Source organism: Semicossyphus pulcher, unplaced genomic scaffold (genome assembly GCF_022749685.1).
Source record: "Semicossyphus pulcher isolate SPU_LCO1_2020_fin unplaced genomic scaffold, fSemPul1.0.p SCAF_8, whole genome shotgun sequence".
Lineage (NCBI taxonomy): Eukaryota > Metazoa > Chordata > Actinopteri > Labriformes > Labridae > Semicossyphus > Semicossyphus pulcher.
Window position 1 is genome coordinate 27,963,012 of NW_027211759.1, and position 18,746 is coordinate 27,981,757.

At 42.1% G+C, this 18,746-nt stretch overlaps 1 protein-coding gene across 1 annotated transcript in view; it reads left to right on the top strand.

The window, feature by feature from the left end:
* Positions 1–18,746, top strand: part of LOC138613239 (UPF0606 protein KIAA1549) — a 49,681-nt gene that overhangs the window by 294 nt on the left and 30,641 nt on the right. Inside the window, exon 2 of the mRNA XM_069686862.1 lies at positions 781–1,063. Coding sequence (XP_069542963.1) covers positions 931–1,063 — 133 coding nt within the window. The 5' untranslated portion in view covers positions 781–930. The remainder of the gene's footprint in view (positions 1–780; positions 1,064–18,746) is intronic.

The following is an 18,746-nucleotide window of genomic DNA, read 5'->3' on the forward strand; positions in this document are numbered from 1 at the left end:
GGATGTAACGTGCTTTGTCTCGCTGTATGAAAAGCCACATGACCGTTAAACTTGCAAGTAACGGGACGGGATGTAGGACAAGAGACTGCACTGTGTCATGATGAGACGGTTTGAGAGACACGAGTCTGTGCGTGCTGCTTTTATGTGCGCTGCTTTTTTTAAATTTAGGATTGTTTAGTTTATCTAATGGAAAATAATCCCTCATTTGTGTTCATTAGAATAATTTTAACAGCGTTACCTTCTCATGACCTGGTTTGCCATGTGCATGAATACATTTGAAGTGTTTTTACATATGAAATCCTTTTGTGCTTGTCCCAAATTACTTTATTTATTCTACAACAGAAGATTATTTTTCTGATTCTCTGCCTTTGTGGAGAGATGTATATTGTGTGTAAGTCTGAGTTAAATAGACAGGCTTAAAGTACACATAAATATATATATTTTAAACCCAAAACAAACATTTCAGTATCCAAATTCAACATACTGGAAACTCATTCTTTCTGAAAGGCCTATTACATGATAAACACACGATTTAGCCAAGAAAATTAACAATAAAACTGCCTTTTTTTTCTCTGAAAAGAATATATGAGACCCATCTTCCCCATGCTCCAATTATTCTTGTTATTACGGGTGTTATAGGTACTGCCATAATTCTGTACTTTTAACTTAAGCATGTGAGCTTAATCAGTGTTTTTTCCCTACTAATGGAGCAATGTTCATGAAAGTAAATGTGGTTGCTTTGTTTTGAGTGTCACACTGTTGCTCTTTTGTCCTCAACAGCCTTTTTTCATTGCCGGCCAAAGTTATGGCAGGACGGTTTTTCAACTGAAGAATCAAACATCCTGAAACAACCCAAACGATCGTCTCTTTGGAATGAACCTTCTCTTCATATCTGGGTGAAATGCCGTGACCTCGCCCCTCCGCCGCACCATGGCAGGTTTAGTCTCCTCTGTGGGTTTGGTGGTGATGCTCAAGGCTCTCATGCATGCGCACTGTCAGCGTGCAGTGTTCCTGGGGTTGACGGTGTTGGTAACGGTGATCACAGCTGACTCACCTGTTGCAGGTAAGAGAACACCTTTCGCTGACTCACATGTAATCCACTTACCTTTACCTTGTGTTGCATAAGTGAGTCAGAGCAAGGGACCGGTGTTTTAGTTTAATGAGTGACTGACTCTCTTCCTGTTTTAGCGTAACAACAAGCAGCGTTCAAAACGTGACTGAGTGTTAGTCGCCTTCATGACACGTTCATGAGACTTTTAAGCTCGTAATGAAAAACAATAAAGAGGCATTCACGAGGACAGCTACGTATTCTCTTCTGTTTAACAGCTGCTGTAACCATGACAACCACAGACACATTTGGCTGATAGTTGCCAGTTTACATGGTCACTCGTTGAACCGAATAAACACTGGTCTCTGTTGTTTACTCTTCCTCTCTAAACTGTCTTTGCAAGGTATGAGCTCATCACATGACATGCCAGCTCCCCCAAAAGTGAAGCCCAAACCTCTCCATCGCCCCCTGGGGGAGGGGCTGTTAGTTTAAGGAGCGCTTGATTTGATATGCAGCAGAGTTTTCTACGGGCGGAGCATTTTAAATGCCAATATCACCGTAATTACTTATTTAATCGTGGGAAGACAAAATTGTGGTCTGGATTATTATTCGATTAATTGTGCAGCCCTACTGATGAGTGTGTGCAGTCAATGTGTCAATGGCATTAAAAATTTTACCCAAGTTAGGCGTACGATTTCTCTCCTGATAGATCAGTTTCTGGTAATGGTTGTCTTTTTTTGTCTTGATTACCTGATTAGAGAGACGATATACTACTCTGTTCTGCAGACCTGTGCAGGAGTGTAGAAAATTACCTCTTTAATGTTGACTAACTCAGAGTTGTTTTGCTAAGGATAAATGCACATTTTCAGCAGTGCTTGGCACGGTAACCCACAGTCACATCTCGGAGATGTTAAGGACAACCATAGTCTTGTTTGTGGGCTAGCAGCAGCTGCACTGGAGCAGTGGGGGTTATTTTGTTCCCTACTCAAGGCAAGTTTAACCAGCAACCTCCCAGTCAGAAGCTTGCTGGTCTAACCTTTAGGCCAAGGTTGTCAACACTGTTTCATCCCTTTCATATGAAGAAATTATGTGATAAACAACATGTAGCTCTAATAGTGCAGCTTCTGTTTGTTTTCTTTGTTTTTAGGTAAGTTGGAAAGTCGTAGTTTATCCCAGCATGGATTTAATGTAATGTAATGTCTTCATTTTCACATTGTCAGAGCTGCTGTGTGACCTTAAACAGTTGTGATAGTCATAATAAAAACACTCACATGCTCCAGAAGTGGCTCCATCTTTACTGTACACAGACTGTACAGTTAGACTAGTTTCCAGTAATTAGAGAAAGAGAAAGCATTTAAATCCACTTTGTTTTTACCCCTGGGCTTACTTTTATATGTAGTGACATGACCCCACCAACACCCCTCCCCCCCACACACGGCCCATTGAAAGTAAACGTTTTAACGGCAGCCAAAAACTCATGATATTATGTTGTAATAGGATTATGTGGTAAACACCAGGGTGAAAGCTTTGTGGAGGAAATCTGGAATTAGTTCATCTTAAACTCATGATAACACCTCCATGCACAGCCTTATTTTAATGACCTATAATTGTTGCTCACTAATTTCTTCAGTTGAATGATGTTGCATTTGTGTGGCCTTGTGACATTTCATACGTTCATTGATCTTTTTTTGTTTAGTAATTCGGCTCCCGGCTTTGGTCTCGATGTGTATGGAAAGTTGTACAACAAAAAAAGCATCTTTATGTTTTGTATTTTTATAGAAACACATAATTTGCACCACGGCTTCATCAGGGTTGTTTTTATCTCTTACTAGATGATATCTTCTGCCAAAGCAGAGAGGCTGTTTTTGGTTGATATTCCTGCATAGTTTTGATGTCCGCTCTAAGCTAAATGAAACACTTTGAGGAGCTGTTGTTCAGATGGTTAACTACTGCATCACATGAGAATTATCAGCCATGGTTTGGACAGATTTCACAAAACTTCTTGCTGTTCTGAATTAGCCTGTTTGGTTTTAGATATGCTAAATTTGGGGCGAGCGTCTTAAAGGGATAGTTCTGTTTTTTTAAGGTGGGTATGAGGAATTTATCAGTAGTAAGTGTGCTACGTACAGTAGTTAACAGTCTGCATGGCCCTTGTTAGAAGAAGCCTGCGTTCTTGCATGGCAGCTGAGCTAAGCACTGCTGCAGATACAGAGCCTTTGTGCGAAGTCAGACATAGTGCTGAGGGAAAGGGCTGTCTGATGCCAAGGTGAAGCGGCGATAAAAAAAACGCTTAAACTGAAATGTTTGTTTAAATATAGGACTCTTTTAAGTTGCTCAAATATGTGGTACTCTTGGCCCTGTCTGCAGCAACATTTTTTGGGGCCCTTTTATGCCCTTATTTGAGTGAGATAGTGGTAGAGAGAATGGGGGATGACCTGCGGCAAAGGGCTGTGGGTGAGAGTCAAACCCGCCGCATCGAGGACTGAGCCTCTGGAAATGGGACCATAGACTGTATAAATAATGGACGTAGTCTCAGTGACATCACCCATTGGTTTCTGAACAAGTGTTTTGAAGCCCGAATTGCTCCACCGCTGGGGGTCGCCATATTGGAATTGCCAGAGCCGACCGAGCTAAAGCCTATAGCTGAGCTCTATGGACGGGCCGCACGAATCGGCCAGCTACGGCTATGAAGCTAGGCTATATGCTCCTCAGCGTAGCTAGCGGTTATTAGCCATAGACTGTATAAATAATGAATGAGCTAGTTTGACTTTGCCAGGAGAGAGCTGCTAGCCGACACGTAACGGGAAACTTAAAATAACCGTTTTGCTCTGCTGTAATCTATCCGGGGAAAAGCCAACAACTCCTGACTCCTGTTTACTGGCCGACGATTAAATACATTTTTGATAAACACTGAACAGTCTAGCAAGCAGCTAAAGCGAGCACAGTATACCTGCTACTGAGTGCTAAAAATATAGCAATACAATAATACTAGCATTTAACTCACTGAAAAGCTGGAGCTCAGACTTCTTGCACAGCCATAAAGTTCCATAAATCCCACAGAGAGAGATTATTTGTCCAAACTTTGAATGAAAAAATCCCCAAAAGTCTCCAACAACACAAACAGGTGAAGTTAAGCTCAGTGTCTGTGTCTGTGTTGACGTCTAGCAGACAGCCAGCAGGATCCACCTGTCAATCAAGTGATCTGGCCCCTATGATTAAGGCTTAATATAATTAAAACGGGTGTTATTAAAAAAATTCACCCCCCATGCAGTTTTCTTGAACAATAAAATTAGCTATTTATAACAAAACGGTTTTTTGTACCAGGCTGTAAACATGTTTATTTCTGCATTTTCCCACCTGCTGTAATGTTATTTCTTGTTTTCTGAAGCCAGCCTCAAGTGGCCACTTGAGGAACTGCAGTTTTTTGCACTTTCGCATTGGCTTCATTTTTCAACACCGGAGGTTGCCCCTTGAATGGGATGTGCGATTTAACCGCTGAGCTAAACCGGCGCCCGTCTGAAGCGGTAAATAAGTTAGCAGGGACGGTGCTGACCGTTATCTACTGTAGCTGTGTCCCAATTCAGGGGCTGCATCCTTCGAAGGACGTATTTGAAGGCCGATTACGTCACAGCGGCACGTGGAAGGCTGTTCCATTTCGAAGGCTCCTTCAGATGTGGCCAACAAATGCGTCCTCCTTTTCCCAGGCCATGAAGGGTCCAGCGGGTGTATCCTTCACCCAACCCCGGCAAGCAGTTTTACCTGTTTCTTTGAATGTTGTGTCAGTACTATATTCATGTAAAACATAAGTAAGTTAAGCTAAGAACAAACACTGTTCTAGCTTAAATATGATCCCCCTGCCTGTTGCTAAAGTTTGATAGATCTGTGTTACATGTGTGTTGTAGCTAAATCTAAGTAGTCATTGAGGCAAAATGAACAAATAAACATTACGGTAAACTTCAGGCTTCAGAAGTTATCCATCACTATTCAGTTCACTTAATTCATGCGAGAGTTGACAGCTGTGTTTCCGTGGTCTGTTTGACATCACCATCATACAGCTTTCCTCTTAGTGACTCAGAGAAGCACACTTTATAGATTCTAGGTCAAATAGAGCCTGACGACCTCCGTATAATTGTTCCACCAGACTCGACATCATACAGCAACTTTTCTCTTTACTTCTCCGCCTCTCCTGGTTATCCTGAAATAGCTCCACACAAACACTCAAGATCTTTACAAGATATGATGTAATTATAAACTTTATGAGTGATATAATTAAGTGTCCTTGCACTTTAGCTCCAGCAGACTCTCACTCTGCACTGCAGTGGCTGGCAAGTTCAGAACAGCGAGCTGCAGGCCAGCAAAGTCCTGGCTAATTACCAGAGCGCTCTGTTGCCATGTGAAATGTGATCTGTGTGGGATGACAATATGGCCATTCATTATTCATTAGAGCTGGGAGCCAGTTGCAGATCAATGGGTAGAGCCTATCAAAAGCCAAACAGTGGGCACTTTTGCTCTCTCTGGACCTGCAGCTTGACCAGAGAGGGGTTTGGAAAGCAGCCTGTGAGTGACCCTGCCCGTCTACTGATGGCCTGAGCCTGCTTTATGTGGCTGTGTGAGGCACAGTCAAAGCTGCCCTGATGGTCAAGGATGGGTCAGTGATAATCAGTGCCCATCTTTTCCTTCCTTTCACACGTCAGTTATTATACAGTCAGCGACTCTCTTGATGGCTACAGTCTCATACACCTAATTTTTTCCAGTCGTCTGCTATTACCTGCATTAAACTGGTAGTTTGCGATGTGAAGGTACCTTAGTGGGGGCCTGTGAATGTACATCTGTTAGTGATTTTGTGTACCCTACCAAGGCAATTTTCCACTGCAGTCTCTGCATCCTACAAGTGTCCAAACATGGCCAGAGCACTGCGAGTAACAACAGCTGAATTTAACCAAGACTGAGACAACTCACCAGTGTGTTTGGTTTTTTTCCTATTCTAGACAGATTAGGGTTGTCAAAGTTTTCCATACTTTTTGATACCATGTGAGACGTTATTTTTACGTTCGATAGTCCCTAAAGGTACAGATCTACAGTCAGATTTCAACCCAAAGCTGCCACGAGCAAAAGAGAGAGCAGCTGTGGTAGAGCGACATAGACAGGAAGTGAAGAGAGCGAGCGCGCTGAAGCCAAAACATTTCGAGCTCCCCCTGCTAACAAGAGGCTAAATAAAATGTGTAAAAATTGACACTAAAGGAAATTACCATGGAATTCAATGCTATCCATATGTGCAAAGAACAATCTACACGTTATCACTTTTAAACTGTTCTATTTCTTATTTTAGGTGCTATGCTCGTATAAAACCACTGATAAGAGATGGTGATGGACGATATGACAGCTCCCTACAAGTGAAGCCAAACCCTCACTATCGCCCCCTGCTGACTGGCTGCAGTATAGCTCATAAAGCCCGCCTCCTCCATGTTAACAGATCGGACATGAGTCAAACTATAAAATCAAAATACACGTCAAATACATTTTTCATACATTTTACATTATAGTTAGTTTACTTACTTACTAACTAGTTTACCTTTAATTAGTTATTTGATGCTATAAAAAGGATGATTGACAACTGTATTGACAAATATAGCTCCTGCAGCCAATCAGTTCCGTATTAGCAGAGTGGAGGACGATCCGCAAACAATCACTACAGTCATTGAAGTTTCCATACCTGTAAACGTTAACACAGAGAAGCTGTTCTGCTGTTAAACACGCCGCCGTGCAAGATCCTTGCTGTTTTTTTCGTAAGTTAATTGTGTGTTTAGGTTAGTGGAAGTGGCTACGGCCGCTTCACCCGCCGATCTCTACTGCGCAGACTCTGGCTCCAAATGACATCACCATCACAAGATGGCAGCGCCAATCACAGGGGCTATTTTGGCATCACTTTTACACAATGGGAGCAGATGGAGACGTGTCGTCCATCTAAGTATACAGTCATTAGCCCCGACCTGCGGCCTGCTGAGCCCAGCGATGTACGTCCAGAAATGTCCCAAACACGGCAGAATAAGAAGAACAGAAACACAGACGAAGGGCAGATCCTCTGCAGATACAGACACCAGCTCACACTTCTCCTGCATGATGAGTGAGGATTAAGAATATGGAAAATCCTGCTCATTAAGCCTTTCAGTACTATTAACAGTCTGTCAGATGAGCTGGTCTGTTCAGTGACTGTTTTCTGTTACAGCGCTGTGAGAAGGTGGGAAATGTAATACTTATCTCATTTTTTGTTTCTAAGACTTCTTTTTATGTTGCCATGGTAACGAAACAGGCGTCGACTGTCGTTTTTGTTTCCTTGTATCTTGTCGAAGATTGAAATTCTGGTATCGTGACAGCCCTAATACATATTTTCTAGTTATAACTAGGTTACCTTGTTTTTGACTTGTTAACTGTTTTAACCACGCTGTTGGGGATTTTTAAACTACCATTTTTGTTCATTACACGAGTAGAAAAGTAGATTTTTAGAATACTTGTTACTAGTATGAATTATTAAATACATCAATATATTCATTTGGAAGGCAGTTAAAGAATACAATGATTACAGCTGGCATTATATTTAACTAACTCCACTTAGCTTGGAATTTGAGGCTAGCAAAATAACTTAAGTGTAACATGTCAGATTTATTGTAAAAGCACTTAGCAAGTGTCTGAATTTGTGTTGTGAGAGAGTCACTAAAAGCAAGCTAATCTTGTTACAATTATTCTGTCTGTGTCATCGCTGTAAAACTGAGCACTCAGATATCTTCAGACCAGAAACAGATCTCTCTGCAAAGCTGCTTGTACCCGATCCTGCAGTAAACCTGTGTTTCTTACAAACAAATCATCCTGAGTGTCTGGCTGTGCTTCTTGTTTGTTTTGCTTAGGTCCTGTCAGTGTCGGGAGCTTCAAATGTGCAAAACAAAGTTCTTAACTTGACAGAAGGCATCATTGAGGCCATATTGTGCCGAGCCCGAATCACTATGAGCTCTGATGAACTGCAGCTGATTATTTATATATTTATCAGAGCAGATGGTGCTGCTCAGCCCGGCCTCTTTTGGACTACTCCAGGCTAAATCATTTGTTTTGGACCTTTAACTTCATAGCAACTACTTGGAGACACAACAGTAAGTGATTAAACTATCCCTGCACAGATAGAGAAGCGAGCTTAACCTAACGCAGTGGTGTTTGTTCTCCATGGACGATCAGCCTGAGAGTGGCCTTTGTGAGGAGGACTGAGGCCGAGCAGAGGAGGGTGCTGAGTGACACAGTCCTCTGGGCCTCTCTGGTTACAAGTCTGTGCCTTCCTGTCTTTGGAAGAAAATCAGGGCTGCAGAAAGGGAAGGAGTGCACCCAAACTTTGTGTCCCTGTGTATCACAATGACAGGTCTTTCCTACAGAGTGACACACTGGCATTGCACCATCATAATCCACTCTTTGAAATTGCTTTTGAAATTACTTTGTGTGTGAGCTATTATGAACTTAATTTTATTATATTGAAGCCTGACGTGCTTTGAATCCCTGATGACTCCATAAAACTCTGCAGGGAAGTCAGCTCTCCTAACTGTCCCTTTAACTCATTTACCCTTATCCTCCATCTGTTACCTCTCTTCCTCCCTTTCATTTGCACTCTTTTACATCTCCCCTCCCCCTCATCCTGCTCCCACTCTTTTTGCACTCCCCTGTCTGTTATCTTAAAAAGTATTCTCTCTGGAAAACAAAACAAGGGTCACATAAATATTTGATAAAGTGCAGGCATGACCTCAGTCGGGTCCATTCTCATGCTCGATTTTGGCCCAATCAGACCTCTGAATTAATTCACGGAAAATGTTGGCGTCCTCTGAAGCTGCAAAAATAGAAACAGGAAACTTAGATTCTATTTTTAATGTGTTCATTATTGATTTTAATCTTGAATCTTTTAGTGTTTGATGTAGGCTCAACATGTAAGTGCACCGGAAAGCAACTGGTGTCGGTTTACAATAAATGCACCCCTTATGAAGTCAGACTGTTTCTTACTGTGGGGGGGCTGCCTGAGCTCTGGCAGAGATCTAATTGAACCGCACTGATAAAAACAATGGAGTCCTTCCCATCTTAAAAGCTTCCCCGATAAACCATACGTCAACACAGCCATATCTTGATTGTTCGACTGCACTCAGCGTACGCAGCTCCTGCCAACTGAAAAGAGCCAGTCACGCAAAGGGGCTCAGCCGAAAACAGAACCATGTGTGGGCCTGTAGTTAGCTCGCATTAATACCCAAAGACCCCTTTCTTCTCTCTCTCTCTCTTTTCCAAATTACACAACCATTAAATGACTTTTTTTGCAATAAGGAGTCTGGCAAACATAGGAAATGATATCATTAGAGGGCTCTACAACTGGTGTCTCAGGTTTCTAGACTCACATATTCTGTGTGTTTCACAGCTGCCTGGCTGAGATACATATCCCTTTCTGACGATTTAAGTTAGTTTGGTTCTTATAAAAAGCCCCAGAAATCAGTTTGGAGCAATTAAGTTAGACCTCAGATCTTTGTTGTGTGTGTTTGTCTGTTCATGTGTGCTCAGTTTGTGCTGAGACGGCTCGCTTTTAGCTGGGAAGCTTTGTCTCTTGCACTTAAAAAATGAATGTACTCATCCTTTCACCTGGCAGCCACTTGCACTAAAGCAGATGGAAGCAGCACAAACACATTTGTTGTCCTTCTCGTTGTCTGGAAATGCTGCTGGCAACACAGTTGTTTTGTCTGTTAACTCGCACATGTCCTCGTACTTTACTGTGTTAGAGGACACCGAGTCTGCGTAAAGAAGAATTGTGTTGTTCCCTTTTTGTGTATCTGTGAGTGCAGGGTTTGTTTGGGTAAAGGAGACCAGTAGGAAGGATTTTCTGTGATTCAATTCCAGACATGAGCAGAGCGCTGTCTGCAGAGAGGCATTATCAGGTTAACTCTGTTTCAGCCGTGGATCAGTAGTCATGAGAGGACAGTGGGGCCAAATCACATTTTACCTCACCTGGAGGATTTACATCTGTTTGTTTATTGTGGCATGCTGTTTTTCAAGTTGCCATTATATTAGTAGAATCCATGTCCATGCACACTTTACTCTGTTTATTTTACTCTGTTGATTTTGCATTCAAAACAGAGGAAACAACAGGTAAAGTAAATGAAAATGTGTTATGGAACATAATTGTGACTTATTACATACAGTCTTGATTCACTTCAACATAACACATCTTCAACACAAGATAAAAATGTGGTTTGGCTTAAGATGAAGAGCTGCAGGAATGAAACAAAACATGTCTTGCCCTGCTTTACAGTGAGATGCATCTAAACCTATTTATTTATTCTCATTAGAATGTTGGTAAAGGCTGTATACTAAAATCCCCCCATTGAGCTGCCCTTTAAGAAACAAGCTGTGAGATGCTGTAAAGGTTAAATAAAATAAAAACAAGGTAAAAGTTGAAATGTGCTACTTATCAGTCCCTGCAGGAAGTTGCAAAGTTGGGATTAAGCGAATTCACGCAGATCTCCGCAACTTTTCCACAATGACCGATCATCCTATTTCCCCTGTGGGCGTCAGTGTGTACATCACCAAATATTGATCTTCAAAGGTCTGCCATGTTGTAGAAACATCAGCGAGTATCGTCAACTGTGCCCTTTTTTTTTTAAAGATTATTTTTTGGGCTTTTTGCCTTTAATCGACAGGACAGCTGAAGATAGACAGGAAATGTTGGGAGTAGAGAGTGGGGGACGACATGCACCAAATGATCGGCCGCCGTGAGTCAAACCTGCGATCAGTGCGACGAGGACAGTAGCCTCTGTATATAAGTCGCCCGCTCTACCAACTGGCCCCAACTGTGCCTTTAATATCTCTGGGATGCTGCATGCTAGAGACGTACATTTTTTTTGCTGTGAAGCTGACAGCTGCGTCATGTTAACGAGGTGTCCGTGTGATCGTCTCTCTTTCATGAGCTTCCTGATCTGGCCTCAAACTACAGAGTCTTTAATAAGACTCTATACAGTGAATCCATAGTAACAAATCTAATACTCAATGTCTTGTGATTATACACTCACCGCCCACTTTATTAGGTACACCTGTTCAACTGCTTCTTAACACAAATATCTAATCAGCCAATCACATGGCAACTACTCAATGCATTTAGGCATGTAGGCATGGTTAAGACGATCTGCTGAGGTTCAAACCGAGCACCGGAACGGGAAAGAAAGGTGATTTAGGTGACTTTGCCATGGTTGTTGGTTCCAGACGAGCTGGTCTGAGTATTTCAGAAACTGCTTATCTCCTGGGATTTTCATGCACAACCATCTCTAGGGTTCACAGAGAACGGTCCGAAAAAGAGAAAATATCCAGTGAGCGGCAGGTCTCTGGGCAAAAATGCCTCATTCATGGCAGAGGTCAGAGGAGAATGGCCAGACTGGTTCGAGCGTATAGAAACAGTAACTCAAATAACCACTCGATACAACCGAGGTATGCAGAAGAGCATCTCTGAACACACAACACGTCGAACCTTGAATCAGATGTGCTACAGCAGCAGAGGACCACACTGGGTGCCACTCCTGTCAGCTAAGAACAGGAAACTGGGGCTCCAATTCACACAGCTTCACCAAAATTGGACAATAGAAGATTGGTAAAACGTTTCCTGGTCTGATGAGTCTCGATTTCTGCTGCGCCATTTGAATGGTAGGTTCAGAATTTGGCGTGAACAACATGAAAGAATGGATCCACCCTGCCTTGTATCAATGGTTCAGGCTGGTGGTGGTGGTGGTGTAATGGCACATTGGCACACTTTGGGCCCCTGAGTACCAACTGAGCATCGTTTAAACGCCACAGCCTACCTGAGTATTGTTGCTGACCATGTCCATCCCTTTGTGACCACAGTGTCTTCTGATAGCTACTTCCAGCAGGATAACGCGGCATGACACAAAGCTCAGACCATCTCAAACTGGTCTCTTGAACATGACAATGAGTTCACTGAACTCAAATGGCCTCCACAGTCACCAGATCTCAATCTAACAGAGCGCTTTTGGGATGTGGTGGAACGGGAGATTCGCATCATGGATGTGCAGCCGACAAATCTGCAGCACCTGTGTGATGCTGTCATGTCAGTATGGACCAAAATCTCTGAGGAATGTTTCCAGCACCGTGTTGAATCAATGCCATGAAGAATTAGGGCAGTTTTGAAGGCAAAAGGGGGTCCAACCAGGTACAAGCGAGGTGTACCTAATAAAGTGGCCGGTGAGTGTACCAGTGACTAGATGGACGACATGTCTCCATCTGCTCTCATTGTACCAAAATAGCCCCTGTGATAGGGGCAGCCATCTTGCGATGGTGATGTCATTTGGAGCCAGGGTTGTGCAGTAATGATCAGTGGGTGGAGCCACTTTGGCTTACCAAAACACACACTTAACTTACCGTAAAACGTCAAAGATCCGTTCCAAGACGTTCACAGATATGTAAAGTTCACTGACTGTAGTGTTAGTGTTAGTTACGTCTCCTCTCGCCGTTCCTCCTCTACTCTGCTACTCGGGAACAGAACGCTGCAGGAGCCCCATTTGTCAACAGAGCTGTCAATCATGAGGCCCCACCCCCTTTTTATAGCATCAAATAACTAAATAAAGTAAACTCGTCAGAAAATGAACACTTGGACATAAATCAGCATGATAAGAACTAACTATAATGACAGAAACCATGTTTGAGAAAAATGTATTTGGCGTGTATCTTGGTTTTATAGTTTGACTCATGTCCCATCTGTTAACATGGAGGAGGCGGGCTTTATGAGCTATACCGCAGCCAGTTTTAGGGAGCTGTCATGTCGTCCTTCACCGTCTCTTATCAGTGGTTTTATACGAGCATAGCACCTAAAATAACAAATAGAACAGTTTAAATGTGATAAAGGTTCTTCTTTGCACATATGGCTAGCTTTGAAATTGGCACACGAAGTGCAAAATTACTTTTAATTTTTACATATTTTATTAAGCCTCTTGACACGGATATTGACTGGAAGTGGTGCCTTGTTGGAGCGTTTGGAGCTCACAGTGGATGTGTCACAAAATCTGCTGCAAAATCAGGAATTTACAGCTGCAACATGACAAAAACTGCCCGCGAAATCCTGGAGGGACCGACTTATATAAACACCAGAGTGAAGCATAAAAACATATTTTCTTTGCAGTAGTAATTTACTTGTGTATGAAGCAGTTTATTCAGACACACTGGGTCTCTGTAGAGCCATATATAGGTTAGTGGAGCTATAATGGTTGGATATGTGATCTCTTAAGATTTTGCCAGTATCCATCCTGGGGTTTGTCCTATTTCAGAGGCCTGAAGTTGTGTCTGAGCTTCGGCACTGTTTCTCTAGCCGGCTCCATCTAGTTTTATTACATTGTGTTGTTTTATATAAAGGAACATCAGATCAGCCGACAGCAGTAATAATCCCCCTCTTGTCAGAATCCTTTTTACATGATTACTGGCAGTGATCCAATCCTGCAACCGGATGTGTAAACGGGAGCAGAACAGACCGACCAAGCCACAAGAAGGGGATTATTTTAGTTTCATTATGTGCTTAAATAAAATAAAAAAACAGGTGTTCACTGAATTGGCAGTTATAAATGTAAAAATATTATGAAGTTTACAGCCAAAATAGTACACAACACCTTGTAGGGTGCATGTTGCATGCATGGTATGTTATTTATTATTTGAGGGAATAATGCAACTAAATAATTACCTGTTTATAAGCCACATGTATTAGAAAGCTCATAATAGATGACTAGAGACTTGTAGGATTAATTCATCAATTCGGCCAAATGCAAATTTAGCTCAGCTCTCGTACAAGGCGGCTATTCATTAGACCAAGTCTCTGTGAAAGACACATCAAGGCTGATGAATGGAGATGGAAACTCATTAGCTAATACTTTTCATGTAATGAATAAATGAAAATCTGTCTGCATTAATTCTTCAGTGTTGTCAGAGTAATGAGACGGTGCCGTATTTTCTCATCCGTGTTTTTTTCACGAGGAGACACGAGGTGTTGTCACTTCCTTCTAAGGAAGCATGATAATATTTTTAAGATTCTTACATGCGTCTATGAACTCGACTTATAGCATATTTATGACTTTTAACTGCTTATGCAACAACAGCCCGACCCCGTTACTGGAGACAGATTTTATTGGGAGTAAAGTGAGTATCTATCGTGGAAAGGATTCACGTACTTCTCAAAGAGAAGAGGTGACAGACTGGAAGAAATGAGGGCTGCACGATACATCGTTTAACAATCTCAGTTGCAGGACTTGCAGATAGTGACGCAAATTAAGTGAAACACATCAAGCTGCTACTTTATTGTTTCTCGGCTCAAAACAAATACTCGCCAGTTTCTCGTTGTGCATCACTAATTTAAAGTAAAAGTCTGTCTGATATCACATTAGTGCAGCCCTTCACCAGAGCACAGAGTGAACTGACCGCTGTGCAGCAGGGTCTGTGTGTCAGCTGCCTGTACACTGTTAACAACCACGCGACGCTGCTGCTGTCACAGATCATGTCAGTGGGATGATCGAGGCAGACACAAGGTGGCAATCAGTGCATGTATTCCCGTTATCAACGGCACCTTGTCCCGGTGCTGGTTAACGCTGTAGCTACATAAATGGACTGGGTTTTTTTTTTTAAGATTATTATTTTATTTTTTTTGGCCTTTCATGCCTTTATTGAAAGAGGACAGTGGATAGTGTTGGAATCAGGGGAAGAGAGGGGGATGACACGCGGCAAAGGGCCAAGGGCTGGAGCTGAACCCAGGGCTGCCGCATCGAGGACTATAGCCTCTGTATATGGCCGCCGATTCAACCACTGAGCTAAACCGGCACCATGAACGGACTGTTAACTGAGCGGCTACACCTGCAGCGCAGCCAAGGCGTGAAGTTGTGTGTGCCGACAGGAAGTAGGAGACGGTGAGCTTTCGTTTCAAAAAGTCACTATTCTGATCACGCTTACTAACCATACATTTTAACACAGAAATGATATGACATGGTATGAAGACATAGCGTGTAAATAACCCAACTGCAGCCCACGTTTCTGTTTGTATAAAGAAAAGTGTTCCTCCACCTGTACTTTCTACTTTTTCATAAGGCTGTCAGCGTCGCTGAACCAAGCGTGGTTCAAATAATAAAAATAGTTAATTGTTTATATGGACATGAAAACACGCTGCATTTATCTGGTGTAATTTCTTGTTTTTTATTTAAATCGCAATAAATAACACCGAACAAAAAGTTATCGCAATGTCAGTTTATTTCCAATGTCATGCAGCCCTGAGATGGATGAATAAAACTGTTCCAGGATGCTGTTATTTGCTGAGCTCTGTAGATTTATGCTCCTGTGACCTGATATTTAAAGGTCTCCCTCCCTCTGCATGGGTCTCAGTGCTTCTTTCACAGACAGATCTAACAAAGCGTGGCCGGCCGAGTGTGACACACTCGTGTTTCGGGGGGACAGGTGGCAGCGCTGCTTAGCCTTGAAGGCCTTTGTCAATTTATGCACACTGTAATGTCAGCCCCAGCTCAGGCCAGTCTCACCTGCTCAGTGCGCAGCTGCTGTCTGTCGTCCTAACCTCTGACTGTCATTAAGCGAGATGAGCCATCACAGCGCGCTTGCTAAATTATTAGGAATGGCCAGCCAGGCCTTTCTGCAGTCATAAATCAGCTTTAGCTTAGCACAAGTTAGCATACATGTAATTTGAATGTAGTGTTTTGCAGGTTATTTTTATTTATTATGGAAATCATTAGTCATTCTCACAATCAGTACGAATATCAGTATAAGCTTTAATCACCTGCCAATAATAGCCTTTGTCTCAATTAGCTGGATGTTTTGTCCTCCATTCACGCGTGTGTAATTGTCCTAAATGTGACTATAAAGGAATTGGGGTGTCACTGTAGGGGTGTGTTGAGATGAGGTGACATTTTGGGGTCACATACCACAGAACGACCTCAAACATCAGCATGTTATTCAGACAAACACGACCTCCCGCTGAGCTCGTCTGTTTATTCTTTGTCTTGTTTTTAGCCAAATGCTAAGTCAAGTGCAGAATTGAGACGTGTAATGTATGTTTAGGTGAACCGCACACACATTCACACTGACCGCTCTGTATTTGTCCTGTACTTTGCTTGGACTGAAACAGCAGAGATTTTGATTCCAGTATCTTTCTCACAACGAGCTCTCCAAGACTGAAATGTTGCGGCTTTTCTTTTCCATGCTCTTTTCTTGTGAGTATTTATATCTCCCTGCAAAACTAAGAAATCAGGCCATCAATTAACAGCCTGTGTAGAGCATGCATCTGGATTGTTTTGTCTGCATAGAACGTGCGAAGAGTGTGTGCATCTGCCCAGCTGTGATACATCCCTGGAGGTTCAAAGATTTGGCACTGCAGACAAGAAGCTGTGTTGCAGTTTGCTGAATGTGCCGCACAGACGAGCCTTCAGAGAGTGTTCGCTTTTCCTTTCCAGGTCCTTTCAAATGGACTCTGTTATAATAGCATGTTGACTGAATTAAGGTACCACTGTAGGTTGTAATTAAGTTGGGAGTTTTCTCCCAGGCCGACCAGAGGCAGCCTTCTTGTGTGAAGTGATGCAGTAAATTGAAGATGACGCGCCAGAAGTATATTCTCTTTTATTTATGCTTTTTATAACTGATCTGTTCTGTGCTCCCAGTGTTAAATATAGTCGTCTCCCTCAGCTGATTCTGCAGCTGTTTTCAAGTGTGTATGATTCTGCGGAGCCTTGGTAGACTACAAAGAGCTGCAACAACCCCAGCAGCTGCTGAGTCACTATGTAGAAGCTTTTGGTGGTGGTTTGGTGCTCCAGGCGATGGTAATAATGGGCCTTTTGAAGTTTTGCTCTGATTAAGACTTACTGTTAAGAACAAATTCAAGACATGCGGTCTGATCTGAAAGTTTTTAACAAAATTAATTCATATTTCTCCTTGATGTGGTTTGTTGGTGCTTGTAAACTCTCTTTGCACGCACAATGATTGACTTTTGTTTGTCTGTAATGAACCACAAGCTAGCCTTTTCTTAACTCGTCCTCTTTCATATGTCCTTATTATCTGCCACAGCTCCTGTGTCATAAACAAACAGAAATTTATGAAGGCTTCTTTTAGCAGAACAACGAGACTTCTACTCTGGCTTTGAATATTATTCTTGTAGAAAATATATGCAGACAGTTAAGCATATAAGAGGCAGACTTATACCATTACAAAGACCTGTTAAAAGGGCCATTAGCACTTTTTAAGAGTTCTTCTCTTTTTTTCCTTCAGCTCATGAAGCCTTTGTGTAGTTAGACCCTCACCATGTAGTGTAATCAACGCACTCCCCAAATTAAATCATGCATGATGCACTATGTTATGCAATATGGAGAGAAAGGCCTTTGGCACTCCAACTAAGTTGGAAAGATGTTGCATAAGCCACATTTGCCATTTCTATATTTTGGCTGGTCTAATGGCACCCTGGAGGATTTTACGATTGTGTGTAAGAGGTAGAAGAAAGAAGAAGAAAAGAGTTTTTTGAGATGAGCTGAAAATTGCACCATCCATCACTGCAAGGCCAGACACCATGAAAACTATAGGAGATATTCTCCCTAGAGTGTATCAATGAAAAGCCCGGGCCATTGAGGTACTGAGCAAGCATGACCACTCATTCATTTCAGAACACATGATCAATGCAAGCATGTCAGTATATTCCTACAGTCCAATGCTGGAAGTGAAGAAAAGGGTCAACTTTTAATATGAGTCCACTTTGACTGTTACCTACTTTCTCCTCTTACTGGCATTTCCCTCAGGAGTAATGGTTCCACTTTAGCAAATACAACATCGGTTAGACCTCAGAAGTCAACAAGCACACAATGAAGCAGTAAATGTCAGTGGGCTTCATCTCACATGTTGTTGTACCTTGAATGTAGTGTTAACTCTGCTGGCTGAATAATTTGTGTTTTCTGGTAAAACCAACCTCAGACTTTCATTGGTCTCAAATTCCATCATCTGTCAATATAGTATTGATTCAATCTAAATATAGGCCAAGGTTACGTCTAATAACCTAAACCAATCACAGCTCTTCCTACAGATTCAATGAAGTATCTTACTGTGCTGTATATAATCTATTTATGGCTCTGACCTCTGCTCCAGAGGTGACCAGTGCTCGAATGACACATTTCGTGATGGATGATTCTCCAGTAAAACACCCCTGTGAGCAGGTCCAATATTTTCTGTTATTTCCTCACAGATCAATTTTCATTTTCAGGGCCCAGAGAGCCCAACAGTCTTTCTTTCTAAATAAAAGTTATTCCATTGATGTTATGCCTTTGTTTTTTTATGTCCAGTTATGCAACATAGCTTACTGAAGGGTGCCTGCCTGTCTGCCATGCAAAGTCATGTTTAGTCTCATTCTGCCTCTCAGCCCAGCAGCTGAACAATGCTATTTTTAAAATAAGTGATGGCATTACGGTTGATTGAATCTTAAAGCAGATATCAGACAACAGATAATCAGATTTTAAAGCAACACATTTCCTGAATTGTTGACTTCCACAAGTTGTGGAGATCAGAGATATTTAAATTCACTTTCAGTAAAAGTAATCAGATTGAGATTTGTATCAGATTTAACGGTTATTTAAAGCAGGTTCATTTAAAATATTGTCTTTTTCCACCCCTG